Source organism: Engystomops pustulosus, chromosome 3 (assembly GCF_040894005.1).
Source record: "Engystomops pustulosus chromosome 3, aEngPut4.maternal, whole genome shotgun sequence".
Taxonomy (NCBI): domain Eukaryota; kingdom Metazoa; phylum Chordata; class Amphibia; order Anura; family Leptodactylidae; genus Engystomops; species Engystomops pustulosus.
Genome location: NC_092413.1, coordinates 193,032,655 through 193,052,463, shown reverse-complemented (window position 1 = coordinate 193,052,463; position 19,809 = coordinate 193,032,655). Strand labels below are relative to the sequence as shown.

Here is a 19,809-nt window from a genome sequence, read left to right as displayed (position 1 = left end):
TCAGGTGCCATGTTCCATTCTTACTCCTATGACCGTATCCCTTTCCTGCTCCTATTACCAAGCACTAGTCCTGTTTTATGCTTCTAGTCTTATCCTGTTGGTGTCATGTGGACTACAACCAAGAGAAATCAGTCCCTTTCTCCATGTAGGAAGTGGGGAGAAACCAAAACCCCATTGTAACTGATACAATGCAGTGCTGTAACTTCATAAATATAGTAAATGTAACTGTACAAAACATATAAATTCTGTATATTAGTGAAAAGGTGTATATACAGTAAAAACACTCTCATTGCATTAAACAATTCCATACACAACATAAAACAAGATGCATCCACTTCCAAACAATAATGCAGATATAAGAGTAGTTTTACTGTTTTCCCCACATTCCCCTTCTATTATAGAAAATATGATTGTGGATAGAAGCCTGAACCTGTCTACCTCTATTCCATTCATTCCTCTATTACTAGTCATGTACGGAAAATAATTGAATACACAAATGCACCTTCTCTCTATTGATGCACATTATAAATAAAGCTGAAGCCAAGAAAAGAAGGAAACATGGAAAAACATATTTATGTAAGTGCATAGCGAGGGAATCTCACAGCGAGATATCACGTGCAGGATGGAGATGACCTTTGATGTCTCCGGCCAATTTGTAGGCATAAAAGTGAACGAGAGCTTCAGCAACACAGCGGATACAGGACACTACTGATGGAGATATGTTCTGCAGATTCTTAGTCTTGGGGAATGCTTACAATTAGGAATATTGTAGTACAAAGATGAAATTGTACTGGGGCAAGTAGTTAGATAGATCATCATTTATCTAACAGATATTCTTTACAACGTCCTCTTCACATATCTATGGTAGCATATGTCGAATGTTGGATGGGAAGGAGGCATTGGCTTAATGAACAAGATCACCGGATATTCATCTAATGTATGTGGTTAGCTTATGGTCTACAGGACTTGCGTGACCATGCTAGAGAGAAAAACACTACATAGAGAAGACCAAATATGGAGACCAAATGGGACCTAAGCAACTATATATTAGATCTAATGATTGGATCTACTGCCACTAGATAGCTTAGGTTCTGACTTCATTCTTTATCAATAAGAAAGAAGAATGTTAGGGTGGCATTAAACAGTTCAGTATGATATAGTAAAAAACAGAGCAGTGGTCCAATGGCATGGTTATCAAATCTACATGCCTTACAGCATGGGACAACTTTAGAGTGTAGGCCCACCCAAGTTTGGCTGTATGAATTATTATAATGGTTGGTGCGAATCTCTGAGGCGACCTCAGCCAATAGACCCATAAACGTTATCAAACATTGTTGCGGAAATAACTCAGGGATCACCGATTTCAATGGCGTTAAGCAACACAAACAGGTGATCCTCACCTTATTCCTTATTATTGCCTCTTACCTCTGTATCTTTACACACCCCTTCTATTAACCGTATTGACATCCTCCACATTTCGTGCCTAGCTGTTCCTTAGTTAAAGTTCTAAGGCGTGGAAGAAATTCTTTACACCAATATTTTACACCATAAGCCCAGACATGGTCATTCTTGCCTAACCTAGCGTATCCTTTGGACCAAGTAAAACAAACCTAACTACACACCTATCACAGCAGCAAAATCCCTGATCGCTCAGCTCTAAAGATCCACCCACCAGCCCTCTATCCCACATTGGATAACCAAGTCAATGCTATCTGTTACTTACATGAATTTCTCTGAAAAAGAAAGCAAAGACTTGGCTAAACCACAAGACCTATCCGGAGTGACTAGTCTTACCCCCTGTCCCCCTCTTTCTTGGCTCTTCTACTCAAACCACTCCCTTCTTTGAGGACAGCTTCTACCCACTAGTGGATTTGTCACCCTTACTCACTGGTGGTTGTGTAGTCCCTACATCCTACACATTCTGAGGTCTTTTATACAACTCGTTACTGAGTGATACTCAATATCAATATCCATTCAATATCTAATTTTGTACAAGTGATTTTCCTTCCATAGAGAGTCAAGAGCTGTTGGTATTGCTCAGGACTGTTTCCACATGGAGCAAATAAATTGTAAAATGTTAATATTCCTGCATAAAACCCAAAAGAATAAACAATGTAGGTTAGAAATGCTAACACTTTTACTTCTCTAAAATTCCTATAAAATTATCAAAAATGACCTAATAATATATTATTAAATAATATTTTCTCTGTGTAGCAACAAATTGAAGCAATCTTCCATCCATTTCATACGAGAACCTATAACCCAGTCTCTAAAATTGTAACTACAGATTCATCATATTCCGTCCTTCACATAGAGGAGCCCTTACTTCATACGTCTTCTTAAGATTTATTTGACCTTTTTACCTCAATCACCGCAAACATCTAACCTTTGGGTTAACACAGAAACTGCGATCTTATCAAAGGGATTATCTAGGAACTTTGTTTCATTGGTATTGCAGAAAGGTCTTATAAGTTCAAATATTTCTCTTTCAAAGAAGTTTTTGAGATGATTTTTTTTTAACCCAAGTGGTTAACCCCTTGAAGAACCATAACTTTTAAAGACTCTCACAAACTTTGATAGATCTTAGATTCTCCAACACTATTAGTCGATGTAGTTATTTGTAATGATATTTTTTGTCGTCATGTCCCCGGGCTATTGTAGTGGTATAATATTATCAGGGAAACAAATGAATAAGTACAGGCAGTCCCCGGGTTACGTACAAGATAGGTTCTGTAGGTTTGTTCTTAAGTTGAGGTTGTATGTATGTCAGAACTGTATATTTTATAATTGTAACTCCAGCCAAACTTTTTTTGGTCTCTGTGACAATTTGATTTTAAAAATGTTGAATTGTCATAAGAACCAGGATTTGCAATAAAGCTTCATTACAGACGCCTGTGATAACTGTTATAGCTGATTATTGTAGCCTAAGGCTAAAGTACAGTAAATTACCAACATCCAGAGGTCCGTTTGTAACTAGGGGTCGTCTGTAAGTTGGGTGTTCTTAAGTAGGGGACTGTCTGTATAACCATTGAAGGAAAGTGACATGATCAGTAAAGGAAAATTTAAGAAAAAACTGGCCATGGTTGAGGAACAACAATTCCTCCTGACCTTCCACGCAAATTAAATGTCCACTTGGCCAACAAACATTCCTCCTGAGCCTCCACAGATGTGGATGCTCCCTTTGACCAAAGTTGCAATTTTTACTGATAGGGTAGAAGAGAATGGCCAGAAGCCAAACTGCACTGGGGGTGACTCCTCTTTCCTGAGACCATAAGGTACACTGAGATGCAAGAGCTCAAATTTTCTCTCATTAGACATTGCACAGTAGATTAATAGCCAACAATCAAGAGGTAGTCTAGGAATAAGTATTGATGGCCTATCCATGGGCTACAGGTTGGGAATGGGCCTTCATCAATCAGCTGAAAGCTACAACTATTATGTGGGGGCTTGGAATCTGTGACTAACGTCGTGGGTCTCTAGTCACTGCACAAGACATAAAGTCAAGTGCCTCAAGCTCTATGCCTCATGTCCAGCTGATCAGTAGAGTGTTGTAAGTCCTGTAGATAGAAAATCTATAATTTGTGCCTGGAAAATCTTATGTGTTTTACTATTTTCAATCTGCGATTAGGGAAGTAGATGTAGTGGAGTAGGGTAGAGACGTCAGAAGATATCTGATGGAGCCTTGTTGTATATCTGCCATATAAGACATCACCATTACTAATAGTAGGTAGGGGTCCTCTATAGTCTCAATATAGTTACTCGTGGAACATTTTTATTTTTTGCTTATTTACTAAAAATAGCAAAAATTTATGCCTTTTTTTTTACAGTGTCCTCATTTTTCTCATATTAATTTTTGCTTGTATTTCTAGCTCCTGCTATCCTAGTAGAGCACTGTGCTTCCTATGCTATTGTGTCTGACCTTGTCTTTGGTTAATTGCTGACATTATTAGCTGACTTGCAGCTGGCTCTCGGTTATTGCTTATCTTCTGCCTGATTACATCTATTATGTATGTATCATGATGACCTTCAGGGAAATGTTTGTATGTTGTTGTTTTATCTTAATGAAATAATATAAAGCTGCTGCCTATGAAACTCTTAAATACTGGGCTGCTGGATGCTCTATGAAAAGGAAAACCATCCACTCCCCATAGAAATTAATCTCATGACCTTCATTTCTTGATACTGGAGAATAACCTTATAGTTGCCAAATGTAAACACAGTGGGGAACTTTATACTAAGTTTTTGAAAGGAGGTGTAAATGTTCTAAGAAATTGGCCAGAAAATAGAACTTTGACTCTCTTTTCTATTACTTTTTTTTTGTTATACCTTCTACTAAAACTGCATCAATAGGTCTAAGTCTGAATAAGTGTGTTAGTATCTCTCTCTCTCTCTCTCTCTCTCGTTGTAGAGCCTGGCATTATTAAATAATTGTACTTAGCTATAACAAAATAGAATTGGTTAACAAAAAGATAATATATATCTATCTCTCCCTGTCTCTCAGTGAGTCTCCCTGTCTGTATCTCACTCACTCACTCTCCCCGTCTGTCTCTCTGTCATTCACTCTCCCTATCTTTTTCACACTCCCTGGCTCTCTCTCTGTCACTCACGCACTCTCCCTGTCTGTCTCAGAATCAGCAGTTTTGGCTTTGGCTGCTTCCAGTAAACCTATTCCCTATCCTGCAATTAACAACTGTCAATTGTATGTCCTATACTTCTATATGTTACGGAGAAGGATCTGCATTACTCTATGGAGAGGGGCGGGGTGAGCAGCACTCATCCCTACTCCTCTCCAGCGCGCTGATGTGTGCCCAACCAGCCATAGGCACACGTTATGTGAATGTACCCTTATGGTCCAACAAATGAACAAGCGGCTGGTAAAGGATTGTGTAAAGTTTCCCTCTCCTCATTGTCTATGCCTGTCCCCCTGTGTGCATTTACTGTACTCATTAATTATTGTTCCCATTCTGCCTTTTTTGAGAGCAGCTGCTGTGGTTGGGGTGGAAGATAATGGGAAAGAGTAGGATGCCAGAATTGCTATGGTCATTAATAAGGTAAAAACCAATGTGCGGCACAAATTGTTGGGAAGCTATTAAATGGGCAGTAGGGAACCTATGGTGCGGTAGCCCGTATCTTCCTAATTTTTCAGGGCACCCATACAACCCTTCAAAAATATATATTGAAGGTATAGACAGATCATTCAAGATGAAAGGAAATCTACCATGAAAATCCATCATGATAAACCAGGGCACAAACTCATAGATCCAGGCACCATGACTGTGGTAATCTTCTTATATGTAGTATTCATGGCCGCCTGCCTTCTAAAATCAACTGCTATGCTAATGAGCCTAAGGGGCCTCTCTTGCCCTGGGTTTAGAGACAGTCACAATGTCTCACCCTCTCCCCTGCTCCCTCAGCACTTGTGCGGTGAGCACTTTTCCACTGAGATGCAATGAGATCTTCTTAGAAACCAAGACAGCTTGTCCTACTCTTATCCAAGCCGGCGCCAGAATTGTTGTCATGTTTGTTGTCAACCAGATGGGCAAATTATGTCTAAAAATAACTATATCCAAAAGTTTTGGAGAAACACCTGTGCTGACAGACAAGGAAAACAGTTAATTTCGAGACCACCAGGTTCTCACTCTACCTCAAACTTTTATTGCTAAGAGCTCCTTGTTGTCGTCATCCAAGAACATTCAATCAATTAATGACCTATTATTGTGCCGTAACTTCTATTCGAGTTTCCTCTTGAGCCCCTGTTCAGGTTGTTGAGTGTACATTAGCACAGTTATTTTTGTTCTCAAAAAAATCTCCTGCTGTGGATTTCATGGACTTTTGTTGAATTTCATGTGGCTTTCAGTTTTGCTACACTATATGAATGTTTAGAAATAAGACTTCCATAGGAACAATCATATGGAAATATATTAAACATACTTTGAAATTCTTTATGGTTTACATTGAAGGTCGATCTCTTTATGCACTTGTAAATACTCTATTCACAATACACTATTAGTCTGAATGCTGAGCCAACTCAGAAATGCATATGTTATGTTTACCATTATATACACTAGGCCTCCTCTATTAAATGGATCCATTTAATGTACGTGTCGGAAGCCTCATAGAACCACCTTAGTCTCAGTGGATCTTGGGTACATCGCAGAGGCGTTCTTCCCTAGAAACAAGGCATATAGAGAATATCAGCTGTACCTGCCAGTTCTCTACCAGAATCAGATCACTGTCTATTTGGTGGTTTATTACCTTTTCCAAGATTACAATATGAAAATATGAGGCGATATGAAAAGAGTTGCCTTACAATGATAGCATCGTAGTAGATAAGGTTAAAAAAAGTTGTCAATGAAGTCTAAAATATAATTTCTACTGTGTTGATCCAGAGGAAGGCAAAAAAAAAAACTTTACAAGGCTGATGCCAATCAGCCCATAGTAGGGGATATTCCTTCCCGATCTGAATATGGATGTTAGAAAAACTTGGATCAATGTTAATAACTTTCCATCCTTATGTCCTATTATGGTATATGGAGGTCAAACTGTGGTGCCCATGGGTATTTCAGCCACATGGAAAGTGTTTTTAGTCCCATGTTGAATGTAGTGGTATATTGTCTGCAATTCTTCTTGGAATCTAAGGGGGATAATCTAAGGTCACCTGTTGCAATACTTGCAAGGAAATACTTGCTAGGAAATGGTATGTAGTAGACAGATACAGACCAATGTATATTACTATTTGTAGTTTATACGGTTGAAAGAAGACACATGTCCATCAAGTTCAGCCAACAAAGGAAAGGGATAGGATGAGGAAGCAATTTAGGGGAAACAATAACCGTCAATATTATTTAGGTGTAAAAAGGCATCATTCATTGAACATAGTTCAATTTTCCTGTTTAATAGAATATCAGCCTTGCCAGAGAGTGGTAGTTGGAGATCCCTGATAGAGGGAGTGGCCAATAGGACCAAGGGGGTAGTAGGGAAGTAGACCGGCAACCAATAGTCTGTGCCGCCATGTTATGCTGGTGCAACCATAAACTATGCTCAAGAAAAGTGGCATAAATAATATTGTTAACTGGTACAAGATCTTCTGTCAACACCAAGTTACCATGATAAATTCCTTCTATTACCACCAGGGGTATCACACAACACCAATGGCTATGGATGCCTTGCCCTATTTATTTCACACAACTTGCTGTGAACCTTGATGATCCAAAGGTGGAGAACTAAAGTCGCTTCAGAGGGCAAAGAAAACACTGAGACCCTTGAAGAAGTGTAATGGGCACTTTCAGCTTCTTTTGCACCTGGTGATACTGTCATAAAGGGGAATGTGGCAAGGATAGGAGAACCCTCAGAGAGAACAGCTCCCGAAAAACAAATATACTTCCAAAAGGAACCATATAATGAGTTCTATCAATGACAGGATGACCAGAATGCCCTGCTCCTAATTCCCGATTCCATTCGCATTTGATTAACCACCTGTAGTAAACACTTCCATTATTCTGCAATCTCGAAATCTTAAGCTGCCTGAGGTAACACAGGGGATTTTACCAGCCCCATGTCTCCCTACTGCAGGAAATATAAGGGGAGGACACGGACGAATAGTGAGCTAATTACTTGGAATTGATTTTAGCATTAACCTGGATTTCAATCCCTGCTAAAGCAGGATAAGAGGAAAAAAAATCAAATGTTATTAAAACTACACAATTAAAACTAGAGGAAGATGAAACACATCTTGGGGGCTCGGAGATCGCTAAACCTGACAATGGGAACAAAAGGGACGGTGAATGATACAGAGGCAGAAGAATGGCAATAATCTTAAGCGTACAGGTTACCACCTTCTTCAGATATTGCGCTGATATGTTAGTTTTAACTTGATTATATACTAAGTTAAATTTGTCACTCAGCTGTCAATATCAGGTGAGGTGGAACAATATAGGTTGTATACAGTAATATATGGCATATAATCAAAAATGTAGAACTGTAGAATGTAGAAATTAACAGCTGTCTAGTAGAGATGAGCGAGTATACTCGTCCGAGTATACTGCTCGGTCGAGTATTAGCATACTCGGACCTGCTCGTTACTCGGACGAGTATCTCGCCGGCTTGAGATCGAGCAGTAAATTAATAAAATAATTTGAATAAAAGTATTTTTATTGTAAAAAAAAAATATTACACATGTTTCCAGATGTTTTACTTGTAAGAACACATTGAAATAACACTATTCTTCACTTTCCAGGTGTTCGCGCGTGTCTCCCGCTAGGTTCGGAGATGTTCGGAACATCTGGAATGTGAAGAATATTGTTCTTTCAATGTGTCCTGCACTTAAATGCTCCTGTATTCACTGTTTTTAATGTTTTAATTCTATTCTTCACTTTGCAGCTGTGCGCGCGTATCTCCGAACCTATCGGGAGATACGCACGCACACCTGCAATGTGAAGAATAGAATTAAAACATTAAAAACAGTGAACACAGCACCATTTAAGTGCAGAACACATTGGGGCAGATTTATCAAGCAGTCTGAAAGTCAGAATATTTCTAGTTGCCCATGGCAACCAATCACAGCTCAGCTTTCTTTTTAGCAGTACTCATGAATATTTTAAAGCGGAGCTGTGATTGGTTGCCATGGGCAACTAGAAATATTCTGACTTTCAGACAGCTTGATAAATCTGCCCCATTGAAAGAACAATATTCTTCACATTCCAGATGTTCGTGCACATCTCCTAACTTAGCGGGAGACACGCGCGAACACCTGCAAAGTGAAGAATAGTGTTATTTCAATGTGTTCTTACAAGTAAAACATCTGCAAACATCTGAAAAAAATTTTTTTTTTTTTTTGCACTGTTCTTTTACTGTTCAGTTTTATTAAAAAAATGCTCGGGTCTCCCATTGACTTCAATGGGGCTCGTTATTCGAGACGAGCACTCGAGCATCTGGAAAAGTTTGTCTCGAATAACGAGCACCCGAGCATTTTAGTGCTCGCTCATCTCTACTGTCTAGCAATCTCTCCAAAGTCTGGTTGTACTCAGGTGACCGGACATGCTAAGCCGTTCAGCCGTTATACTATACATAAATCCAGCAACTCACAAGGCTTTGATTCCTTACACATAAGCAAATGATTTGTCCAGTCCAGTATTTCTGTGCCATATGAATCTATATATATGTGACGTTTACATGTATACGTCCTGTATCTGTATAAAATATGGTTCGCTGACTATTGGCTGGCTGACAAAATGCACAAAATGCCTGGATACTGCACATATGTACGGCAGCATATGATTCCCAACATCCTTAGGCCGCCTTCACACGAATGTTGTGGGAACTGAAATGGATATTGCTCCCCATAGATACCTATGGTGCCCGGAAATGGTACAGTGGCCACATACGTGTCACCGAACCGTACCTTCCATGGGAAAAAGAGGAGCTGCGGGGAGTGTCAGAATGTAAGTATGTAATTTTATTTTTTTTTATACAATGAGGGACTGCCAGGCATATCATTACTAGGGGGCTGCAAGGGACATTTCTTTACTGGGGGAGGCTGTGTGGAGCATTTCTTTACTTGGGGAGGTTGTATGGGGCAATAAGTTATTGGGGGAGGCTGCTGCAGGGCATTTCATTACTGGAGGGCTGCATGGGTCATTTCTTTACTGAGGGAGGCTGAGTGGAACATTTCTTTACTAGGGAAGGCTGCATGGGGCAATTAATTATTGGGGAGGCTGTTGTAGGGCATTTTATTACTGGGGGGCTGCATGAAGCATTTCTTTACTGGGGGAGGCAGCAAGGCATTTTATTACTGGGGATGGTTGCATGTGGCATTTCATTACTGGTAGAGGCTTTATGGGGTTTTTGGTTGCTGGGGGAGGGCTTCATGGGGCATATAAAAGGGTAGGGCATTTTGTCAGTGGGGGAGGCTGCTGGGCATTTCGTCTATGGGGGAGGCTGCTGGGAATTCCATCAATGGGGGAGGCTGCTGGGCATTTCGTCTGTGGGGGAGGCTGCTGGGAATTCCATCAATGGGGGAGGCTGCTGGGCATTCCATCAGTGGGGGAGGCTGCTGGGAATTCCATTACTACCAAAGGCTGTGACCAATGCATTTTCCATGCTAGGCTTATTCTTGAGTCAATATGTTTTCCAAATACTTTGTGGTAAAATTAGATGCCTCGGCTTATACTCGGGTTGGCTTATACTATATTATATACAGTAAGAGAACATTTAGAGAGCTAAAAGAGAAGAACACTTTCCATGTGTAAAATTTATGCAGCAGTGATCAGCGATCCATGGGGGACAAGGATTAAAAATGGAAAGGGGTCACTAATCTTTTACAATGCAAATGTGATTATGGAATTTTAATGTATAACATATAAAGAAATAAGTAGGTGATTAAACTCTGGATTTAGGTCTGCCTGCTATTATTAAAAACATTGTAGAAACCTAATCTGTATATGCTGAGCCAGCAGTTCTCGATGATTTCCTGTGTCCTTCAGGTATAGCATCTCATTGTCCTCGATTAAGACTGAGATATGCTTTTCACTTCCAGGATTAATTATGAAATTTTCCTATAAGTGAATGTATAATTTGTCTCTGTTTCAAAATATTTTGGTTTAATCAAGATTGAAGTTAAAGGGAAAGTGGAAATTAGTAGTAAAATTTAAGGCCCTAAAAAAATGGGCGACATACAGTACTGCGTCAGTAATATCAGTAGTGTATCATCAATGGGATAGAATAAGTTATTTATTCTATAAATATGTTTTTATCGTATATTAGGTTTTTTTGTGAATGATCCTGTGGTCTAGCCCCATTTGCCACAGCAATTTGCCCAGCAATATTCGCCATATCAAGAATGAGTCCCCCCCAATATTATAAATTTTCTACCCACTGTCCAAAACCCATCTAAAGTAACAATATAGAAATTGAAATTCTGTCTTTAGATATGACATCCATAAAGTCCGGTAAAGCAAGTTTTTGTTCCTACCTTCAAAAATGAATCCAAGGAGCCATTTTCCATATATTCTGTGATTATCATGACGGGCTTGCCTGTAAAAAACAAATAGTTCATGAGGTTACTGTACAAGTTGTATCACAGGGCCGAATAATCGTAAAAGTAACTTTAAGTTCTGATAAATTTAAAGGTCTATGGATTACCCTATATACCACATATACTCGAGTATAAGTCGTACCGAGTATAAGCCAAGGCCCCTAATTTTACCACAAAAAAATGGGAAAACTTATTGACCCATGTATATGCCCAGGGTGGGAAATGCAGTCGCTACTCTTTAATAAAATGTCCAGCAGCCCCCCCCCCTTATTAATGAAATGTCCAGCAGCCCCCCATTAATAAAATTTCCTCAGCAGAGCCCCTCCATTATTGAAATGTCCACAGCAGAACCTCCATTACTGAAATGTCCACGACAGCCCACCTCCCCCCAAAAAAACTCAGTACTAACCCTCCAGTGCTCATCTCCGGTGTCCTCTTTTCCCTGTATCTCCTCTTCTGGTTTTTGCATTTGTGGCATCAGGGGCAAATGGATGTCAATGCGATCCGCCCGTTTACACACTATAATGTGGCTGGTGACATCATAGTGTGTGTCGGCAGAGTGCATCTGCCCACGATCCCAGGAACCCGAAGACCAGAAGAGGAGTTGCAAGGAGAAGAGGACATCGAAGGGTAAGTACTAAGTTTATTTTCTTATAGATACTCGCATATCAGCTGAGTGTAGCTTTTTCAGCACAAACACTGGGCCACATTTACTAAGTGTCCGCAAAATTTCCATCGGGTTTCTCAACTATTTCAGATTTGCACTGCATTTAACAGGGGTTTTTGGCGCATGCGCCGACTTTCAGGCAACACAAATCGGGGGGCATGGCCATCGGACAACCCGGCTGATTCAGACTAAGCGCAGGATTTAAAATTCAAATTGTGTTGCAAGACATGCACTCACATACACTGGGAAGAAGATGGTGAACTCCGGCATACCTGAGCGGGGAAGTGACACATGCAGGATATCGGGCGCACGATCTTGGTGAATCGCGCCAGACTTCATCCTCGTCAGACAGTCCGGATCAGGGATCGGGACAGGATTGGGTAAGTAAATGTGCCCCATTGTGCTAAAAAACTCAGTCTATACCCAGTTATATACGCTAAATAATTGAACAATCCTACAGTAGATTTGGTCGTAAACATTTGGACCCATTTTTAGTGATGAGCAGGGATGAGCAGACCTGAACCACAATGTTTGGGTCCATGCTAAACATTGTGGGTTCAGGTCCCTAAAGGAAACCTACCAGTACAAATGGTCGGTGTAAGCTGTAAATATCGAGCACCAGCTCAGCGTGAGCTGGTGCCGGAGCTTACTTTCGTTAGTGTTATAAACTGCTGCATCCCGGTTTAAACACTTTTTAATGTTTATAGCTGTAGCTGCTTCGGCGCTGCGCACCGAGCGTCAAAGTACTGGTAGGTTTCCTTTAAAAGCTGGCTTCATCCAGAAGTTCTGGGTCCAGACGCCAACCCTCTAAATGCTGCCGGCAAAGCCCATATTACATGTCCCACAGTCCCCGGGTTACGTAAAAGATAGGTTCCATAGGTTTGTTCATAAGTTGAATTTGTTGAAACTGTATATTTTATCATTGTAGTTTTTTTGCCCCAGTGACGATTGTAGTTTAGATCCAGATGTACTTAGATCACAATAATATAGTTTGCATATTTACTTATACTTAGACATGTTTGTTATATTTTATACTTTTTTTTACCACAAATGATCAATTCTGGAGCATTTTTCTGACACTTTTTGGTGAACCATTCCTCCAATTTCCAATTTAGTCATATAATTCTTATAGGAATAGAGTTTGATTTTTAGGAAATGATTTTCCACAATTGTGATTTCATGAAGAATACAGTTATTTGGGAAGAGAGACATGTCAGGGGTGGGGGCAGCCTCCCTTTAATTTAAAGGGATTAAAATGTTTCCTTTCTTGCAGTTATGGGTCAATAAGATCATCAAGTAGGGAATTCATTCAGTTTAGACATTTTCATGAAATCGATCCTCTTGTGTGCACAGATTTCTTATATCTATTGGGATCTGCCACAATTCTTCTAGGGTCAATGAGAAAAGTTATTACTTTGTCACTTAGACCCTACTTTTTCTCACCAGATAGACGATATTTGCCGGTTGACATTTAAAGAGCATTTCCACCAAACGCTGAAAAGATATATCCTTTATTTGTCCTCTTCCAGCAAGTTTTTTTGTTTTTTTTTAAATTAACTAGTTATATCTTGAGAGAAATATTTAGCAGCTGTAATTGTAGGTAGATTCAGAAATAGTCAGGACTAAATCCCCTAAATCCCTTCCTCATCCAATCTGATCCCTCCCTGGGTTGAACTTGATGGACATGTGCCTTTTTTCAACCATATAAATTATGTAACTATATATATATATATATATATATATATATATATATATGTGTGACTGGTCAGGTATGTATGGCACTAGAATGTAAGCAATAGCAGCATCGCTCAGGGGTTGTTAAGGGTTTCAAATTCTGAACCCACAACAATTAACAAAATTAGCTGTAATTTAAAGGGGTGATATGAATTTGAAACCCTTAACAACGCCTGAGCGATGCTGCTATTGCTTACATTCTAGTGCCATACATACCTGACCAGTCACTTAAGTCCCTTATCTAGTCTATGTAGAATATACGTAGACCAGATCTGCAGGAGCAACTCTTTATAAGGGACTGGTTAATAGGTGGGGGTCATGAGCTAGAGACCCCTCTTTTATGGCATACATCTACTCTTATAAGTCATGAAACTGGTTTGCTTTCATTAAACAAGCATTTAATGATTACATATTTTTTTCTTAAATTGTAGTCTGCAATTTTTATAGTGATATTTTCATCATATTTTTTTTAATAGGTATAGGGAAACTGATCCAGGCCCAACTTTTTTTTTCTATTCCCCACCATTCCTGAATAGAGATTAGTGGACCCAATGTTTTCATCTGTCTCCCTGGCCAATCATAGCAATGGCTAGTTGTTGAAATTTACTACCAGGATGAAGAATTGTAAACCAAGCACACTGACATACCAATGTGTGCCCCCTCTGGGAGGATCTACTCTTCTTTTGCCTTATTATGCCCTTGTTTCTACAAAAAAAAAGTGTAAAAATTATGCAAATTAACCTGAGCTGCATAGCTGTCACTGGAGCCCCTCAGGCTCATTTGCATACATTTTAAATCCTTTTTTTTAAAAATGAGGTCATAAGAAGCTAAAAGAAGAGTGGCTCCTGCCAGTGGGGGCACACACCAGCATGTAAGTGTCCTTGGTTTACAATCCTTCACCCTGCTTATAGATTTCCTTTAAAGGCATCGATTTGCTGTAGGGAATGGAGGAGGAAAGTTCAGCTCAAACCACGTGTTGGACGCTGAGTATTGGAGAGCACGGGTTCTCGCCCCAGACGAGTGGAATCCACAAAAACAAGTAAATGATCCGGCTCAAATCCAAATGGGTCACAGCATAAAAAATTCTTTTATTGAGTCCATTTTAAAAAAGACATGGGAAACAGCAAGAAATCCAACGCGTTTCAGACGCTCGAGGCGTCCTTAATCATGGATGATATAAAATTTCACAGTGTCGATATTTAAACAAAAAGATCAAGTCATGTGGCTATTAAACCCTCCTCCGTAAAAGGAAGTGCAATTAGAGTGGCCAGACAGACAGCTGGTGCAACCATGGCAACGTCATGAAGCTGTTCGGCCAGCCGTGCCTCCAGGAGGAGTGGTTAAGCAGTCAAACGAAGGGGTGAGCAACGTCACCAAGGCAACCATGCGCCACTTCGCAACAAACGAGAATCTTGTAGGATCAATATCGCATGAGGAACAGAAACGAGGTAATTGTGATCACGATATTAGGATCAAGGTATATATGAAAAACTTTGATAGCAACTGTGCCACATACGATATTGAATCTGTAACAATGTACATGAAAAAATATAAACACACATGTAAAATGTATATAATAAAAACAATCATTATGTGCTGAGATAAACAAGCATGATGGAAAGGGAACAGAAAACAATCATAAGCGGCAAGTATGAGGTGAGATGAAATTAGTAGTGTAACATGATTTCATTCCTGATATTCATACCGGAAGGTGACATGGAGTTTAATTGCATGATCCAGAAGGCCTCCCGGTCTAGTAGCAGTCTCCTAATGTCACCTCCTCTTCTTGGAACTGTCACTTTTTCGATCGCAAAGGCTGTGAAATTGCAAGTGCGTTTTAGGTGAGCATTTTTGAAATGGGTTGAGGCTCCACTTATATTACGGGAGTCTGATCCCGAAATATCATTCAGGTGCTCCAAGATTCTAGTTTTAAGTCTACGTGTAGTACAACCATATATACCTTGATCCTAATATCGTGATCACAATTACCTCGTTTCTGTTCCTCATGCGATATTGATCCTCCAAGATTCTCGTTTGTTGCGAAGTGGTGCATGGTTGCCTTGGTGACGTTGCTCACCCCTTCGTTTGACTGCTTAACCACTCCTCCTGGAGGCACGGCTGGCCGAACAGCTTCATGACGTTGCCATGTCTGTCTGGCCACTCTAATTGCACTTCCTTTTACGGAGGAGGGTTTTATAGTCACATGACTTGATCTTTTTGTTTAAATATCGACACTGTGAAATTTTATATCATCCATGATTAAGGACACCTCAAGGGCCTGAAACGCGTTGGATTTCTTGCTGTTTCCCATGTCTTTTTTAAAATGGACTCAATAAAAGAACTTTTTATGCTGTGACCCATTTGGATTTGAGCTGGATCATTTACTTGTTTTTATCGATTTGCTGTATCCAGCAATATGTACTGGTCAAATTGCAAATCCCAAAACCGAACTCAAATGTCAGGTCTGCTCATTTCTATTCCTCAGCATCACTTTTGGTATCTTATATGCTAATTAGGCTACCTACTAGCAAGTAGGTGGGTCATCCTTCCTAGGACAGCCCACTGACAGTGGAGACCTTAGTTAGTATATCATCTACCGAAACTAACAATACCGATGACTTGAAAATAGTGTGCGCTGGGAAGATATTTGAACAACATCAAAATCAGTGGAACTACACTTATTAAATGATGTAACATAGTGGAATTGGTAAGATGTCCTCTTAAACCAGAGAAGACAACAACTCAAAGACTGGTTTAGATATCAGTTATTACGTTTTCCATACAATATGGACAGTACAGTTTCTTACACATATCATGTTCAAAAAACTTTTTTAAGTGCCCAGTCCTTCTTTCCTACAAAGTACAGAATTTGGCCAGTTAAAGAACAATAGCTCATGGAAGTGCAATGTACAGTAGATGCGCCCAATGGATGGGTATGTACTGTAGAAAGTATACCACACTGAAGATCATTAAGTAATTACGCATAATGACTTTCATTCGCTCCGTTTCTCTAAACTGCCCCATTTACCAGCTAATAGCCGATCCAGCAATGCTCAGCCAATGTGTGTGAAATTAGTGATACCTGCTAATTGATCATCCAATTTTCCCAGCAGCCTCCTGGACAGATGGACAGACAGCTAATGGTTATGTGCTTCATGAGAGTAACACTTAAGATTTTAGTAGAACATCAGCCCTGCGGTAAGATGTTTCTTTTAATGATTCCTATCAAGCTGAAGGTCTAATTACTGGCATTAGGATAAGACAATCACTGAGTATAGGTTCCCCCCACTAATTGTAAAACAGATAGTGAGATAGACATCCTCATTAGTCTGTGCAATCACTGTAAATGATATTGTCTTCATTTACATATCCAATTAACTAACCCTTCATCAATCTGTTAGCGACAGGGATGGGACCGTAACCTGTAGGGGTGTCAAGAGTTTCCAAATTCAAACTCAAGACGCAGGGAAAATATTTGAAGAAGGTAGAAAAATAGACTTTAGCTATATATTTTATTGAACAGTTGTCACCATAACTGCTTGCCAGTGTTACACTACGCTCTACACAACTCTTAAAGGGAGTCTACTACTTCCACCAAGTATTAAAATCTGCTGGTGGCAGGTTGAGGAGAAATGCATTATAAATTCCAATGTACTTTCATTATTTCTATCCATTATGCTTGTTTCAAGATATTCCCAGTTTAATCCATATGCTAATTAGGCAGTTGGTGCACATAGGATATGTCCTCATCACTGCTATTTCCACCTAAATTACTTCCCTCTTGTTCTAGTATAAGACAAATCTTCTGCTAATCTGATTGAGAGTTTAGTAATCCAGGGAGGAATAGCAGTGATCCAGATGTTGAGGACACCACCCCCGATGCATTAACTACTTCATTAGCAAACAGAATACAATGGGAATTTCAGAATACAATGGGAACAGCATCATGGACAGAAAAAATAAATGTATGTTTGGAATCTCAGTACATTTCTCTACAACATGCCGCCAATAGATTAGTAAACTTGGGGATTTACTGGAGCTGTGCCACTCGGTATATTTCCATTTTGACAGAGACTGGCAACAGATATAGGAAAGTTGTATTGCAGTTCTTATAGTCAATATAATTTCAAGGGGTCCAACAATCTGACATAAACTTAACTTCAAGAGACTACATTGTCTAAGGCTCTTAGAATCTATAGAAAATTTTGGTTGTCTCTTTCCTGTAGTAAAACAAGACCGGGCACGTCGGACTTCCTACGGGAGGAAGGCAATGCCAGCGATGTTTGGCAGTCACTTATCCTTTCCTTTCCTGGGAATAAATATGTGTTTTCGACCAACTGCTGCCTTCAAAATAGGAAACAATATGGTTTCAGAAAACTGAGGTTTGGTATGATAAAATGTAGACTTTATACTTTTTATTTACATTCTTCAAGGATTTCAATATGTCTACTTGCAGTCACGGAAAGAGTATCTGAAAGTCCTAATACTAATGTGAACTGGGCCTAACATGTCATGCCTTTTTTAAGACACTTCTTACACACGTTTATGACTTGGAAAGAAAAGGGAAGGGGCACAGTTTTTGGGAAAGTTGGCAAAATTTTGGAGGACGTTGGATGATGTAAACCAATTCAATTAATAAGGGTTGTGAAGTTAAATAAATTTAAATCTGGCGCAGAATTAGGGTGACCCCCTTCTACCTCCATGGTAAACAGCGGCGCATGGCCACACACTCGGGAAAAGATAGAGCATGCTCTATCTTTTACCGGTATACGGCACGTTGGACACATGTGAGGCACCGTACCACCGCAGGGCGGCCATTGCTGTCTACCCACCGCTGTCACCCACTGCTGCGGACGTATATATGCTGGTGCAAATTTGCGGCTGCATATACGTCCCTGTAGACGGGTGTATGAATGAGCCCTAAAACTTATTTTTTTTACTGGTTAAGGCTTCAATGTTGGCCCAAATCATGGTCATTTGTGTGAAATACACAGGTACTAGTGCTAGCCAGTGAAATGTCTATCACATATTCAGAAACAAGGGAGGGGAAAATTTATAAAGACTGGCGTTTTAAAGGACAATCCTAAAAATCCTGCTGTGCGCATGATCTGGCACCCATAACTGGTCTCTGGTCTCTTAGTAAATCTGGGTGCAAACTCCGCCAGTTTGGACCTAAGACCAGTTCTGAACTGACTGAGCTTTCTACTATAGTCTACTAAATTTTTCTGAAGGATTGGACTTCCAGTAGGCTGGAGGTTCAGGCCCCCTGGGTCGTGCGGGTCAGAGAAGGTAGGAAACTGTCGGGGAGGGGGAGATTTATGTATCTTCTCCTCCAGGAAACTGGTGGAGAGGGCATAATAAATCTCCCCCAATGAGTCCTAATGTTTATACAATATAAGTAAATCTTTCTGATTGGTTACTATTATCCTAATTGGTCTCAGTGGTTGGACCTGCAACTATTAAGCACTATTGAATACCCAGTGAAGGTTGCTGTTAGGTTGCTGATATCCCTTTAAATGTGCCTGTTATGTTGGAAGCTAACCCATGGAGATGGTCATTCTTATGTTAAAACTTCGGTTAAAGCTGTAACATAAGAATGAAGCAGGTAACATCTTTCCGAGAATTCAATTCTATGGAAATAATGGAAAAGCCTGTAATTGTGCGGCTCGGTGACAACATAAATCACACATGGCGCTGATGCATCTGGCAGCGTCTAACATTGGCGGCTGAAGTAAACTAAGCAGGAACAGTCGGGGAAAGCAATAAGTATGCTACAAAGGTTTTATATAGCTGAAGATTAGCTGGACATCTGACAAGGGCCTAATGTGTAGTAAATAAATGGCATCTCACATAATAAAAATGTACAGTGGTAAAACAAGTCTTCACATTGTGCTTTGTGTAGCTACACAGCTCCGCGCTCTTCCATCTCTGTCTTTATTACAAGGTGAAAGGCAGCAGGTGTGGTAAAACCTGCTCTATACACAGCTCCATTTATACCGTTAGATGAGGCCGGGATTTACACGGACAGATAAAAGCTGTCAGACGTGATAAATGCTTCTCTTTACCGAATTGCAGATTGGCTCGCGTGCCGGTGCATGACAACTGGAGGTCCGCTAAGGACAGAATAAATCTAAGGACAAGTTAATGCTGTTATTATTCTTTGTATTACTTTCTGCTAGGTACATATATTTCTGAGGTTTTCAACCCAAATTGAAAATTATAGGCCCTATAATTTTTTTCGAAAAACATTGCATTTATCATGAAATGGAAGAAAACTGGCATACAGAGCATGAAAAAAGTTGCAATTCCCAATGTATGGCCAGGCAATTGCTACTTTTTCCAACCTTTTTGACAAATGGGAGTGGCAGAGCAAGGC

General features: G+C 39.9%; 1 protein-coding gene across 2 annotated transcripts in view; it reads right to left on the bottom strand.

The window, feature by feature from the left end:
* Positions 1-19,809, bottom strand: part of LOC140122519 (ephrin type-A receptor 3-like) — a 156,352-nt gene that overhangs the window by 10,862 nt on the left and 125,681 nt on the right. For both annotated transcript variants that reach the window (XM_072143470.1, XM_072143472.1), the window contains one exon: positions 10,970-11,031. In XM_072143470.1, coding sequence (XP_071999571.1) covers positions 10,970-11,031 — 62 coding nt within the window. The remainder of the gene's footprint in view (positions 1-10,969; positions 11,032-19,809) is intronic.